General features: G+C 41.5%; 1 protein-coding gene across 2 annotated transcripts in view; it reads left to right on the top strand.

The window, feature by feature from the left end:
- The window catches only part of srpx2 (sushi-repeat containing protein X-linked 2), an 84,198-nt gene extending 70,179 nt beyond the window's left edge, over nt 1-14,019 (top strand). For both annotated transcript variants that reach the window (XM_048545003.2, XM_048545002.2), the window contains 3 exons: nt 577-710; nt 3,730-3,851; nt 11,750-14,019. In XM_048545003.2, the coding sequence (XP_048400960.1) occupies nt 577-710; nt 3,730-3,851; nt 11,750-11,930 (437 nt within the window). In that variant the 3' untranslated portion in view covers nt 11,931-14,019. The remainder of the gene's footprint in view (nt 1-576; nt 711-3,729; nt 3,852-11,749) is intronic.
- The last annotated feature ends 1,926 nt before the right edge of the window (nt 14,020-15,945 follow it).

A 15,945-nucleotide genomic window follows, 5' to 3' on the forward strand; every position in this document is an offset into this window, starting at 1 on the left:
CTGAAAAAACATTAGCAAAAAACATTAACAACAAGTAGGAATTGACCAAGAGAAGAGGAAGCTATAAATTGTGAGTGGGATTGGTACGAGGTTGACCTTAGCTGAACTCTGGAACACAGATACCAACTGAAGGCCAGGCACTTTCCCACAGGGTGAGAGAGAAGTGTTGTTTTGATTTTCACCTTAGACAAGTATTGCTTTCTCATTTGCAATTGACAATTCAAGGAAGGTGGAAAGATATATATTTCAATCAATCAGTGCAAAGTGTGGTAACTATAGATAGCAAAAAGCCATTGATGTTCCCATCAGCATATCAAGAAACCTTATTTGTATTCTCTTCATCGTTTGTTGCTAAGCCTTCACAATCGTGTGAACTTGGTGAATTTAGCATAAGTAATGTCAGCACAAAGCTGCTATATTGCATAACTGGACATCAGTTAGGGAGTACTTTGGCCCCTTCTCCATTCCCCTCAATGGCTGTATCTCAATGTGCAGGCTACCAAGTAGGCTTTCGGTAAAAAGAAACATGTCATGTATGCAATATGAAGGTAACACCTTTCTCTTATATAATTGCAGTAATCGAACTTAACGTTGACGTGAATTCAGTGGCTGCTCTTATGGACCAGTTCTATGAGATGCAGCGTCTCTTCATAATATCCTCTCCAAGTCCATCTGATATGTACTACACCCTACAAATAAGCATGCTACAGGTTCGTAAATAGTATCTGGTCGTCAATACTGATGAACAGAGTTAAAATCCTCTAGTTATATTTTTGCCTATTTCTCACTGGCAATGGACCATCACAATAAGAATTTATGATGAATGGTAATATAGGAGTTTGTCTCACTCGGATTTAAAATGGATTACTGTATTCATTCATTATTTTGATCATGAAACTGAGATGTTTCTGAAATTAACAACTCGCTGAACAACTTTTCACAAAGAGATGCCTAGAAAATTTTGTGACACTTGAAAGGGAGAGGCCACTTTGGATATGGTGCTTGGCAACGAACCACGCCAAGTGTTAGACCTGTTGGTAGGAGAGCATTTTGGCAGTAGTGATCATAACTCTGTTACTTTTACAATAGCCATGGAAAAGGACAAATACATACAGTAGGGTAAGATTTATAATTGGAGGAAGGGTAACTGCAATTCTGTTAAGCAAGAACTGGGTAACATAAATTGGGAACAGATGCTGTCAGGGAAGAGCACTACAGTAGAGATTGTTTAAGGAATGCACACTGCGTGCTCAGCATGGTGCTCAGTTACGAGTGGTGTACCACAAGGATCTGTTCTGGGTCCTCTTCTATTCATGAGTTTTGTAAATGATTTGGATGTAGGAGTGGAAGGTTGCATTAGTAAGTTCATGGGTGATATGAAGATAGGTCGAGTTGTGGATAGTGCAGAGGGCTGTTCTAGTTTACAAAGGGACATTGATAGGATACAGAGCTGGGCTGAGAAGTGGCAGATGGAGTTTAACCCTGAAAAGTGTGAAGTGATTCATTTTGGAAGGACAAACTTGAAAGCAGAGTACAAGGCGAACTGAAAGATTCTTGGCATTGTGGAGGAGCAGATGGATCTAGGGGTTCGTGTCCATAGATCCCTGAAAGATGTGGCCCAGTGGTTAGAGTTGTTAAGAAGGTGTATGGTGTGTTAGCTTTCATTAAGAGAGGGATTGAGTTCAAAAGCCATGAAGTTATGCCCCAGCTATAGAAAACACTGGTTCGGCCACATCTAGTGTATCGTGTCCAGTTCTGGTCGCCTCATTACAGGAAAGATGTGGAAGCGTTGGAAAAGGTGCAGAGGAGATTTACCAGGATGTTTCCTGGACTGGACTGAAGGTCTTACGAGGAAAGGTTGAGGGAGCTAGAGCTTTTCTCTTTAGAACGATGAAAGATGAGAGGTGACTTGATAGAGGTATATAAAACCATCAGAGGTATAGATAGAGTGGACAGTCAGAGACTTTTTCCTAGGGTGGAGGTAGCTATTATGAGGGGCATAGTTTTAAAGTTGGTGCAGGTAGATATAGGGGAGACGTCAGAGGTTAGGTTCCTTCCTCAGAGTGGTAGGGGCATGGAATGCATTGCCGGAGAGGGTAAGTGGAGTCGGCCTCATTAGGGGCATTTAAGCAGCTATTAGATCGGCATATTGATGATAGCACAAGGTAGGGATGGAGGTTAGATAGACCTTAGATTTAGGGCAAACGTTTGGCACAAAATCGTGGGCCGAAGAGCCTGTACTGTTCTGTGTTCTATGAAGCCCCTTGCGGTCCATCTCATCACTGGTAAAATATAACAAATGAGAACTCTAAGCCAAACTTTTTAAATGAACTTTTAGTCAAATATTGGCCCAGGTATCCTAGTAACCAGATATTCATTGGAGCAGCACAAAATGGAGTTGCATGTTGGGACGCCACAGAGATCCACAAACAACAGACTCCAAGGGACTTGCTCGGGAAATTGAAGATTCTGACGGGCAATTCCCCTTCATCTAGAACTCTCTGAAAGCAAGAGCACTTAGATTGGAGAATTCACAAGATTCTTCTTTCATTAAGTTAATTGTTACTCAGGAAAATTTAGACAATTGAAAATGTAATCCTACTTCTGTTAGCTGACCCCCTAACTTAACTTATACCCTCCCCAAACTATGCATTGCTTGATCCCTTACCTCTCTTGGACCCCTGACAACCATCTCCCCCCTCCCCAGCCGTGACAAATCAGGAGGGGTGTAGGAGGCAGTGCCTTTGGTAAAAGATGTAGGAAGAGGAATTTTCTAGGAAGTAATGGATCATGGCATTAGAGTCGGAACCCTCGCCAGGCATCAAGCACTTATGGAGGATTCTACTTGAACTGTAATAACTATTAAGGCATGAATCTCAAGTACAGAAATTTCCGAATACTTGGCAAGTGACAAATTCCAGCTTGGATTGGACCTGCAACAACAAGTGATGATAATGAGGGAAGGGAGCTTGAGCAGTTGCAGTGGAACCTTCGGCTGGTGTCAACATTGAGGGAGGTCACTGGGAACGGTAGCTGGGATAGTTGAACTGACCCCAAAAGGCAATTGCCTTTAGAGGTTAAGAAGGCCTGATGGGAGTGAGGAAACACTCAAAGGATTTCCTTAATGAAATCTAAACCATAGGCTTTATTCCATGTAAATTTTTAAATCTTAATTTCCCTTCATGTTTGTAATGACCTTATGCCAGTAGAACAAACAATCCCTGCTTCATTAATTTTTGACCATTGTGTATTCGAGTCTCATGTTCCAAGCTAGTGAAGTAGGAGCTGCTGTAAAAAGGTCGGGAGTCAGCAAGTTTATTGAGGAGGGATTTCACTCAGAAGGAATGAGCTGACAGATGAATGGGATGGTGTTCTGGGGCAAAGAGATGTCGGGATGATTCCAGACTTGGGAAATAGGCAAACTCAACTGTTTGGGTGACAAGTGACATGGAAAATTATAATTTCTAATGTTTTTCTCTAGGAACTGAAAATGGTCATATGACTAATTAATCGATATCTCTAACCATGATTTTTTGAAATTTCTAAAAAATAGGAAAATTAGAATGTAATTATATCTGGTACCGTTAAAAAATAAAGACCGTCAATGGAATATTGCTTGCATGGAGAGTAAGGAATATGTGTTGAACGACAAAGCTGCGAGATATTTTTAGTGAATGTTGTTCCTAACTAATCTCTCTCACTGAAGCGTATTGTTTCTTTCCTTATTAGGAAGCTGCCTGTGGTCTGGAACTGAGACAAGTAACAATAATAGAATTGGTTGGAAATCCACCAAGAGTAATGGGACGTATAAAGGAACAGGAGCTTTCTTCAGAAATTGTTGATCAACTCAGGTAAAAGGCTAATATGAATTAACTTTCAAATGTGGGCTGAATTTACGATTTTGCTATAAACGGCTTAGCTCACTGTGATAACAAAGTGTGAAGCTGGATGAACACAGCAGGCCCAAAATGTCAGCTTTTGTGCTCCTGAGATGCTGCTTGGCCTGCTGTGTTCATCCAGCTTCACACTTTGTTATCTTGGATTCTCCAGCATCTGCAGTTCCCATTATCTCTTGGCTCACGGTGACGTAAGGTAAGGTAAGAGATGAGGTAAGAGTGACTGTCGTTGACATCAGTGTTGCATTTGAATGCTTGTGGCATCAAGGAGCCCTATCAAAATTGGACTTAATGGGAATGAAGGGAGGGGTTGAGTTCTCTGCTGGTCAGAGTTATACCTGGCAAAGGAAGATGGCCATTGTGGTTGGAGATCAGTCCTCTCAGATCCAGGAAGTCTTTGCAGGAATTCCTCAAGATGGTGTCCTTGGCACAACCATTTTCAGCTACTTTATCAATGACCTTCCGTGCAACATAATGTCAGAAGCAGGGATGCTTGCTGAAGACTGCACAATGTTCAGCACCATTCTTTAGTCCATGCCCAAATGCAACATGACCGGGATAATTTCGAAGCTTGGAATGATAAAGTGGAATGCAACATTTGTGCCGCACAATTGCCAGGTAATGACCATCCCCAGCAAAATAGAATCTAACCATCACCCCATGATGTTCAATGATATCCCTATTACTGAATTCTCCAACTTTTCAACATCCTGGGAGTGCCATTGACCAAAAACTGAACAGGGCTAACCATTTAAATACTGTGGCTGTAAGACCAGGTTAATGGCTAGGAATTTTGCACCGAGTAACTCACCTCTTGACTCTCCACAGCCTGTCTGTTATCTACATGGCATAAGTCAGGTATGTGATTTGATACTTCCTATTGGCCTGGATGGGTGTAGCTTCAACAAAACTGAAAAGACTTTATACTATATCAGCCCACTTCATTTACACCACAGCCACAAACATTCACCCCCTCTACCATTGATGCTCTGTAGCAGTAAGATGCACTGCAGAATTTCACCGAGGCTCCTAACATCTTCCAAACCTATGATCACTACCATCTAGTGGGACAAGATACATGGGAACACTGCTATCTGCAAGTGCCCTTTCAAGCTATTCACCATGCTGACTTGGAAGTCAATCTTATCTTAGTGCTCCTTTAGTGTCACTGGGTCAAAATCCTGGAATCCCTTTCCTAACAGCCTTGTGGGTCTACCTACACCAAATGGACTACAATAGTTCAAGGAGACAGCTCGCCACTACTTACTCAGGGCAACCATAGATGGGCTACAAATGCTGACACAGCCAGTGGCACCCACATCTCGTGAATGAATTTTTAAAATAAGTGTTGAGCTGAATGGTACATATGAGGGACACTGCTTTCAGTACTCCTTTCTAAATCAATCTATTTGAGTGAATAGGGAGTATAATGGAAGTGTTGATCATCAGGCTATTTGAAATAGAGTGTTTATTAAGTTTTCCCCTCAACGTAAAAAGCAGGAAGCAGATTCTGGTTTCTTGCAGACATTTCTTGTCACCATACTCCATGAACTGAATTTTACTTGCCAACCAAGGTAGGAAAACAAGCAGGCTTCGTAAGTTAGGGAATTGTACCATGAGTAGCAGACCCACTGCCAGTCCATCTATCCCACAATGATGTTGCAGATGATGAGGTGGTTGCCTGCGCATAACCCAGAGAGACTCTTCAGTGGGCAGTTAATGCCCAATTAAATACTTCATCATGTCCTTGCTCTGACATAGGGGCAGTGAGGAAGTTCATGAAAGAAGGAGTACCTCCTCCTCCGCACTTCAGTGTCAATTGGACAGCTTCCCAAATTCCCACATCCATCGTCTGATTCAGCATGCATCCTCCCCCATCCCACCTTACTTTTGTCAAAAGAAATGTTTGTGTCAAAATGGCTTTGTGCAGGAGAGATTTTGTCTCAAATTTGGTTGAGTTTTATGAAGAAGTGACAAAGGTGGTTGATGAGATTAGGGCAGTGGATGTTGCCTATATAGACTTTAAAGCATTTGACAAGTTCCCTCAAGGTAGGCTGGTCCAGAAGATTAAGCCACATGGGATCCACACTGGGTTGATCAAGGGGATATAAAATTGACTTGGTCTTAGATGACAGGTGCTGGTTCTGGAGGGTTTTTTTTCAGACTGGAGGTCTGTGACCAGTGATTTGCTGCATGGATTACTAATATTGGGACCTCTTTATAATATATGTAAATGATTTGGATGAAAATCTAGATGGTTTGATCAGTAAGTTTACAGATGGCATGAAGGAGTGATAGGTTTGTAAAGCAGTTCCATGTGTTGAGTATGAAAATGGAGAAAACACATCTGCTGTGCTAAGAATGAAACCAACAAGACGTGGTGGGGGGCGGTGTGTGGGGGAGAGGAAGAGATGTAAGAGAAATGGAGTATAGAGATTATAAAAACTGAAACAACTGTGGATGCAGTAAATCAGAAACAAAAATAGAAATTGCTGGAGGGGTTCAGTGGGTCTGGCAGCATCTGTGGAGAAAGGTCAGAGTTGACGTTTGACCCTTCCTTGGAACTTGGTGGGGGAGGAAGGGCTGTTGACGTTGGACCCAGGGTGTTGACTATGGCTTCTTTCCATCAATGCTGCCACATGTGCTTAGCTTTTCCGGCAATTTCTAATTTCTTTTACAGGATTATACTCTGAAGTTGTGGAACTCCAATTTTGAGTCTTTGAGGATGTAAAGTGCCTCAGTGGAAAAGGAGTTGCTCCAGCTTGTGTTGACCTTTATTGTAACACTGTAGCTAGCCAAAGGTGGAAATGTCAATGTATGAGCAAGGTAGTTATTGAAGTGACAAGTCTCTAGAAAGTTGGGTTATCATCTGCAAAAGGAAAACACAAATGCAGCAGCAAATCCAGTAGACTAGATTGAAAGGAGTACAAATAAATCGCTACTTCACTTGGAGTGTGTATTTTGGGCTTTGGATGGCAAGGATTTGAATGGGTAGGTGTTGTACTTTCTGCAGTTGTATGGGCAGGTACTGTGGAGATATGAGGGAGTGTTCAGAGTGATGGAAGGACGCTGACATTGAAGGGAAGGGGAAGGTGCTTTTGTTGGTGGCTGGAGGTGGCAGAAATAGAGGAAGATGAACCTTTGAATGGAGAAATAGTGGAGTGGAAAATGAGGGCATGGGCAATCCTAAAGTTGTATTGGGAGGAGGAGAAGTGGTGAGGGCAGAAATGCGAGAGATGTGTCAAACATAGTTAAATGTCTTATCAACCATGTTGGGGGGTGATTCTCACTTGGGTAAAGAGGAGGACTTGTCACAGGTAACCTGTTGGAAGTTGGCATCATTGTAACTGATAGGACAGGGATGGAGAAACTTGGTAAATAGAATTGAATCTTTGCTAGAAGTAGGATGTGAGGAAGTGTGGTCAAGGTAGCAGTGGGCGTTGGTGAGATTGTAGTATGTATTGGTGGATATGCCATCTTCAGAAATGGAAACAGTGATGTCGAGGAAAGGAAGAGTTGGAGATGGACCAGGTGAAGGTGAGACAGATGGAAATTGGAAGCTAAATTAATGAATTTTTACAAATCTGGATGAGAGGAGAAGGATGGATTTAAAAAAAAGAGATGTGGGTTGGGGCCAAGTAGGACCAGAACTACTAATAATCTACATACCCCACAAAGCGATGAGCATATCTGGGACCCAAACGGATACTCTTAACCATACATTTGACTTGGAAATAATTAGATCAGTTAAAGGAAAATTTGTCTAATGTGAGAATGAGCTCAACTGGATGAAGGAAGGTGTCAGTGCATTTGAACTATTCAGGCTTGGCTTCAAGCCTTCAGGTGATCCTGATGGGGAATGGATGTGTAAAGAGACAGCACATCCACAGTGAAGAGAAAGAAGCTAGGCCCAGAAATTGGAAATTATGAAATGAATATAAAGTGCCAGGAGAATCTCAAATGTAAGTAGAAGGTGACTGGATGTGACTGCGGAAGATTGGGACTTGAATTTTGAATCAAGTTGGGAGAAATGAGTTCATGTGGGACCAGAACAGTTTGAAATGATGGCTTTGCCAGTGCAGTCCCTTTTGGATTTTGTGATGGGGGTAGACAAGGGCTGTGCGATATTGGGGGATTATGAGGTGGGAACTTGTGGTCAGCGACAGTCCTCGAAATAACCATTTGATGTTTTGTGGTAGGTTAATTATCCAGGGGAGATTGGAGGAAATATTTGAGAGTGTCAACTCAGCACCTGCAGGGTAATGGTCAGCATACCAGGCAATAATAGCTCCAGTAGCAGGTTTGATAACAAACTCAGGTTAGATCAGAGAGAATAGAGTGTAGCAGTCCGAAGGGAGATTCATTAGAGTGGGTGAGGTGAGCAAAGAAATTAAGGCAACTGATGTGATGTCACGAGTTTTTGAAGACATAAAATGCAACAAAAAGGCTAGAAGCAGGAGTCCAGGTGGAGGTGGAATATTGAAGATGAGTGAAAAGATTCATAGAGCTGAGAGCAGACTTCTGTCTGGATGTGAATAAAGGAGATATGGTTAGTAAGTTAGCTTATATAACCAAAATTGGAGATGTAGTGGAGAGCGAAGAAGCTTACCTCAGAATAAAACGGGAATTTGATCAGATGGGCCAAGGTGTTTAATTTTTAGATAAATGGGAAGTCCTGCATTGTGGAAAGGCAAATCAGGACAGCACTTATATGTTTAATGGTAAAGTTCTGTGGAGTGTTGCTGAACAAAGAGACCTTGGAGTGCCGGTTCATAGTTCCCTAAAGTGGAGTTCCAGCTAGATAGGTTGGTGAAGATGGGGTTTGGTATGCTTGCCATTATTGGTCATTGCATTGAGTATTAGGAGTTGGGAGGTCACGTTCCGGCTGTACAGGACATTGATTAGGCCAGCTTTGGAATACTGAGTGCGTTTCTGGTCTCCCTACTATAGAAAGGATGTTGTGAAACTTTGAAGGCTTCAAAAAAGATTTACAAGGATATTAGACAACAAGGGGCAGAGCTGGATGAACACAGCAGGCCAAGCAGCATCAGAGGAGCAGCATAGCTGACGTTTTGGGCCTAGACCATTCTTCAGAAATGGGATATTACCAGGGTTGGAGGATTTGAGCTGTAAGGAGAAACTGAACAGGTTGGGGCTATTTTTATAGGACCATCAGAGCTGAGAGCTAACCTTATAGAGGATTATACTATCTTGAGGGGCATTGATAGTGTGAATAGCTCAGGTCTTTTCCCTGGGGTGGGGGAGTCCAAAACTAGAGGGCATAGGTTTAAGATGAGGGGGAAAATATTTAAAAGGGACCTAAGGGGCAACTTTTTCATGCAACGTTTTCAGGGTGGTGCGAGTATGGAATGAGCTGCCAGAGGAAGTTGTGGAGGCTGGTACAATTACAACATTTAAAGAAGTCATTTGAATAGGTATATGAAAAGGAAGGGTAAAGAGGGATACAGGCCAAATGCTGGCAAATGGGACTAGATTAATTTAGGACATCTGGTCAGCATGGACAAGGGTGTGTATCCATGCTGTACAGCTTCATGTCTCTGAAAATTAACAAAGTTGTAAATAGTGAAGAAGGTCATTAAACGATGCAGCGGGACATAGATCCATTGGAAATGTGTCTGGAGAAATGACAGATGAGTTTAATCTGCACAAGTGTGTGATGTATTTTGGAAGGCTAGATGCAAGAGGAAAGTGTAAGTAAATGGCAGCACCCTTAGGAGCATTGATATACAATGGGATCATGTGGTGCATGCCAACAGTGGTAAAGAGGGCACATGGCATGTTCTATGTTACATGTTCCATCGTTAATACTACCATCAACCCTTCTTGCAGTACCAGCAGCTGCCCCTGCCTCTGCTTGGCGCTGTTGGTCTTCAGTTGCCTGGGAGCTCTGCGACACGTCTTCCCCCTCGAGGTGGAAGAGCAAACTGAATAACCAGAGGTACACTCCCTACTTAAACTTGGTGTGGTGTGAGATGCACACCCTTGATTTAAAAGAATAATTTAAGGCTTGTTGGTAGAAAAGGTTTTATTAGATTTTTTTGATGATGCATACCGACTTGTACTGTTGGGCAGCTGGAGCCAGATGTGAAATGGCTGGATTTACAGCTTCATGCTACAAGTAAGGGTATTGTTCTCTGACATGCAAATGTGTACTGCCCCCAAATGTTACAACACCCAAGTGTGGTCAGAAATGCATCCCATGTTTTGTTAGATCTTTCAGTCTTCATTTGAGACCTAGCTGACCATCCAGTTGCTCGATCCTGAAGCAAGCTGATGTTGTTGATACAAGCTGCTGAGAGATTGGCTGGCAGCAAAATATAAAACCTCAGCTGTACGTGAGTTTTATCTTACCTAATTGAAAGACAGTCAGATTTTTGTGGAATGAAGGTGTTGGAGTTAAAGGATATGCAACATTATAGACTGAATTTTAATAGTTTTCTGGTGGGATATGGGATCTGTGTGGAGAAGGGGAGAGTTGGCATCACTGCTTCTCACCCCTCATACACCCCTCTCTCTCACACACACACACAGTCACAAACACATCTACATCCTCACTCAACAGAGAGTACCGGGATACCAGATCACCATATGAAGCCATGCCACCCTATAACAATCACACACTGTCAGTAGTCTTAAGTTGGTGAGTGTAGGACTTCAATCCATCAATGAGAGGAATTCCTTGAAACTGCCAGTAGATTTGACTCTACTGAGACGTCACCCACACCTTGGGATGAAGACAGCCATTGTGATTGGATCCGGGGAAGTCAAGGGTTTCAGATGGGAGGGATTGGATAGTCTAGGAGGGAGCAAGGAGTACATGGGAAGGAGACTTTGGTGGCCAAGCAGGGAGTGACAAAGGTTGGGTAACATTTTGGGGGTGGGGTTGGGAAAGGCTTATTTCTGATGTGCACAAGGGACCCCGATATGTATCCAACTTCTTCCTGCGTTTTAATCAGACTGACACAAGAAGCAGGCCTGTTTATTCCAGCCTGCCTTACTGTTAACAGCATGCACAGCATAGTCTTTAGGTGAATTGACTTATTATCCAGCTGAATTTCTCATTACTTATATTTTTCCAGAAGCGGGTGGGTTACCGATTTTGGGGTGTACGCTTCTACCCTATAATAGGGAGTGGGTTGAGGATTGTGGGAAGACGGTGGACTATCCTCCAGTCATACTTCATGCATTCTCTGAAAATACACTTGGTGGGACTTAAAATCCAGCTCTGTGAGAATTAACTCCATGGCACTCTGTTGAGTTTAATGTACTTTTGTTCCGGTGATTTCTGGGACTTTTAGTTGGAAGATGGAGTGGGGAGAAGAAGTCAATCTGGACCAGTGCCTATAACTCGGAATACCCATTCCACAGATGTAAATGAGTGCAATACTTAGGTACCTAAATTCTTTTCTGGAACCTGCTTGCTGGCCCCACCGCAGAGCCACCCAGTGAAGCATGATGCTTGCTTCAGGATCGAGCAAATGGATGGTCAGCTAGGTCTCAAATGAAGACTGAAAGATCTAACAAAACATGGGATGCAATTCTGACCACACTTGGGTGTTGTAACATTTGGGGGCAGTACACATTTGCATGTCAGAGAACAATACCCTTACTTGTAGCTGATGTTCAGGCATGAAGATGAATCAAGAAACAGGAGTACGACCGAGAGATTTGAGAAAGAAAAATGTACATTGATAGGTAAAATATTTTGCAGTATGTTATTTTTCATATTTGTTGATACCTTTGCATGAATAACACTTGTTTTCTGCCTATGAATTATAAAGGTTGCTTTGCAACCTTAGTAACCTTTACTTCTTTTCTGGTTCCTTTCGCAGGCAAGTCTATTACTTATCCAGTATGCACTTTAACGCTGTCCTGGTTGACAAATATGGTACAGACAGAGAGCGTTACATTCAACCAGTCGCATCCAATGAGCTGTTTCCATTCATAGACATTTACTTACTCCAGAAGGAGGAAAAAGCTGTTCTGGAGCAAAGAGAAAGTTTCTGTAACTAAAACTCAAACTTGACAAACATTTTATATATGTTTTACCATCAACAACGTGTATTCATACAGCGCTTGTGTAATAATGTATTATCTTAAAACACTTCAGAGGGCTGTTAACAAACAAAATTTGACACCGAGTTACCATAGGACATATTAATATAGATGACTAAAACGTGGTCAAAGGGTAGGATTTTAATGAGCCTCTTAAAAGAGGGAAGAGAAGTGGGGAGTTTTATTGAAAAAAAATCTCCAAGCTTAGCATCTTGATAGCTGAAGGCTGGTGTGTGAATAATGGAATTATTAAGATTTTGGTGATGCTCAATGAAGTCAGATTGGAGTAATGCAGATGCCATGAAGATTGTAGCGCTGAGTCAACTTCCTCGTCAAATTGTGTGACCTGAGTCTCAGTTGAGAGTTGATCTGTAAAGATTCATCCTTTCCACAACTTCTGAAAGGGCCATTTCTGTCATTCAACAATGAAAATACTTGTTTTTTTTATATTCATAAAGTGTACCAAAACTGATTTTCTATAATAGCAGATGCATTTCAAGTATTTGCAGTTATGTAAATGTACAAAATCTTAGAATATTTTCTAAAACAAATCTATTTGGGAAACATGAGATGACTGTTTATCTGATCAAGCCTGTTTCACTTATTCATTCATGGTACATTGGCATTAGTGACCAGGTTAATATTTATGCCCATTCCTAATTGGCCTCAGGGCAGTTAAGAGTCAACCACATTGCTGTAGGTCTGGAGTCATATGTAGACCAGACCAGGTAAAGATGGCATTAGTGAACCAGATAGGTTTTTCTGACAATTGCCATGCTTTCATGATCATCATTAGACACTTAATTCAAGATTTTTAAAAATTGAACTCAAAACCCACTGTGCCATGACAGGATTTGAACTATTCAAAATCTTCAGAACTTGATCTGGGTCTCTGGATTAAGAGTTTATTGATAGTAACTCCCCTAAGCAACTTGATGAATGATTTGTAATTTATCCAACCATGGATATTCCCTAATTTATTCTTTCCCCTGAGAACCGTGACGAATCCCAAGGACAGTGCCAGAGAAAATTTGAGCATATTTTTGACTCTATTTTCGCTCAAAAACTCTCAAACACAATCTCCAGCCTATCAATTTAATATTTAAATCTACATTGTCAAACATTGCCCAGTTCCCAAAAAAATGACCAAAGTTTTCCTCAAAGTTTTTGACTTGGGTCATTCTTTTTCTTTTAATTCATTCACAAAATGTGAACATTGCTCACATAACCAGAATGCATTTGCTCATTCTAATTGCCCTTAATGAAATGGTTTGCTATGCCATTTCAGAGGGCAGTTAGGATCAAACATATTGCATTGGATTTGATGCCACATTTAGACACGACAGTTAAGGTTTCCTTCTGAAAAGGACATCAGTGAACCAAATGTTATAATAATTCAGTCAATGTTCACGAATAATGGCACTAACTTATAATTTCACATTTGTTTTTATTAACAGAATTTAAATTTTCTAGCTGCTGTGGTAAGACGTGATCTCATGTCTCCAGATTGTTAATCCAGGCCTCTTTTGTTATTTGCCTAGTAACCTGAAATCTGGTGGTTGAATAGTGTTTCTGCTAGCTGTCCAAAAAACAGTTTCCAATGCAAATCAGTAGATAAACCACCTCATTCAAGTCAGGGCATCCTGTGTTACTGAGTCTGGAGACTGTGAGTTGAATTACCAGTTGTCTTGCCTGGAGATATGAACCGTACCTTTAGAGAACAGGAATCCTCAATGAATCATTGCGGCTCTTTGATAGGCAGCTCTTCAGCTGGAACCTTCCAATCATGAGTCTATCTTAGAATGGCAGCATTACGCTCTTCAGTGTGTCAGGTTAGCAGAGACGCTGAATAATTCCAACTGAGTCAGGACTTTTCCAAGCAGGAAGTAACTATTTTCAAGGTTTGTTTGAAAATAAACAGCTAATTTATGGGAAGCATGTGTTTTTCTGAGAAAGATAGTAATTCATAATGACTGTAAAGGAATTGTTTGTGTTGAATACTGATCATTCATCTGTTCTGTTTTAAATAAAATGCTCATGATTTCTAGCTGAAGTCTCAGTCTGAGTGTGTTCAACCTCAGCAGCAAAGATAGAGAATAGCCACACGTAGTACATTGCTGTGTGCGGAGTACAATGGAAATGGTTTTCCGATTAACCAGAATCTCGCACCATTGTAACCTAGATACTTAGCAGATGAATACTGCCAAGTTTCTCCTCCCCGCCAACTCATATGCCATCCTGACTTGGGAAATATATTGTAACTTGTTCGCTGGGTCAAAGATTTGCAGCTCCCTTCCTAACATCACTGTGGGTGAATCTATGCTACGAGGACTGCATCTGTTCAAGATGTGGTCTTGTTTTTATTATACTTTCATGAGGTTTGAGTATCGCTGGAAAGGAAGGCCAGCATTTGTTGCCCATTTCTTAGTGCGCTTTGTCTGGAATGTTAGGGCCTACTTGAACTGCTGCAGTGGACACAACTCGCAATGATTTTACGCATTGAGTTCCAGGATTTTGATCCAGTGACAGTGAAGGAGCTCCAAGAGGGGAACTTGCACTCAGTAGCCTGTGTCACCATTCTGTTTGCTGTCTTCAATATTCTAGATGTCAGAGGTTACAACTTAGGGAGGTGCAGTTGAAGAAACCTTTATAATTGCATTATGTAAATAGTATATACACTGTTACCCCTTTGCATCCATGGTGGAAGGAGTAAATGTTTAAGTTAGTGTTTGGGATTCCAATCAAATGAGTTACTTTGCCTGAGATGATGGTGAGCTTTTTGAATATTGTTGGAGCTACATTCTCCCAGGCAAGTAGAGAGTCTTCCATCTTACTTCTGATATGTGCCTTGTGGATGGTGGACAAGCTTTGAAGAACTGGGAGATGAGTTAGTCCCTGCAGAATTCCCCTTCTGACCTGCTGTTATAGCCATAGTATTTACATGACTGATCAAATTATGGTTCTGGTTAATGGTAACGTCCAGATGTTGATGTTGAGGGAATTTAATGATGTTACGTTATTGAATGTCAAGCTGAGATGGTCAAACTCTCTCTTATTGGAGATGGTAGTTGCCTGGTGTTAATGAGTTGCAAATGTTACTTGCCACATATTAGCCAAAGCCTGCATTGTGTCTAGAGTGTGGAAGTATCATTATCTGAGAACCCTCAACTGCATATTGTACAACCATCCTCAAAAATCCTCACCTTTAACCGAATGATAGAGAAAATGTCATTGAAGGACGTCATTGTTCCTAAGGTATTGCCCTGACGAATCCCTGCAATGATGTCCTGAGGCAACAATAATTTACCTCCCAACTCTATAATCATCTTCATTTATGTTAATTATGATCCCAACCAATGGACAGCTTTCCACTGATTTCCATTGACTGTGATTTTACTAGAATTCCTCAATGCCATTGTCATTCAAATGCTGCCTTGATTCCAAAGACAGTCACCCTCATTTCACCTCTGGAGTTCAGCTATTTTGTCCAGAGACCAGAGTTGGAAAGGGTTCAGGAGCTGCATAGCTTGGCTGAAGTCAAACTGGCATCTGTGAACTAGTTATTGGTAAGTGCTGCCTGATTAATTATTGACAACACCTTCTATCAGTTTACTGATAATTAAGAATAGACAGATAGAATGGTAGCTGGCAGAATTGGATTTTCCTACTTTTGATGGCAGGACATACTTGGACAATTTCTCACATCATTAGGTATGTTCCATTCTTGAAGCTGTATTGGAGCACTTGGCAAGAAACACTGCTAATTCTCGAACAACTTCAGCACAATATTGTAATCAGAATATTGCCAGGGCCCATAGCTGGTGCTGCATCCAGTTTACCTACAATTTCTTGGGAAAGTGTACAACGATGAGCGGAGTCTAAGGTTCTAGATTCTTCAGGACAAGGCCAAGATGGGCATTTGATTTGAAAATATGGGCTGAGAATAGATGCAAATGTTTCATCTTTGTCTTTT

The sequence above is a fragment of the Stegostoma tigrinum genome, chromosome 15, assembly GCF_030684315.1.
Source record: "Stegostoma tigrinum isolate sSteTig4 chromosome 15, sSteTig4.hap1, whole genome shotgun sequence".
NCBI lineage: Eukaryota > Metazoa > Chordata > Chondrichthyes > Orectolobiformes > Stegostomatidae > Stegostoma > Stegostoma tigrinum.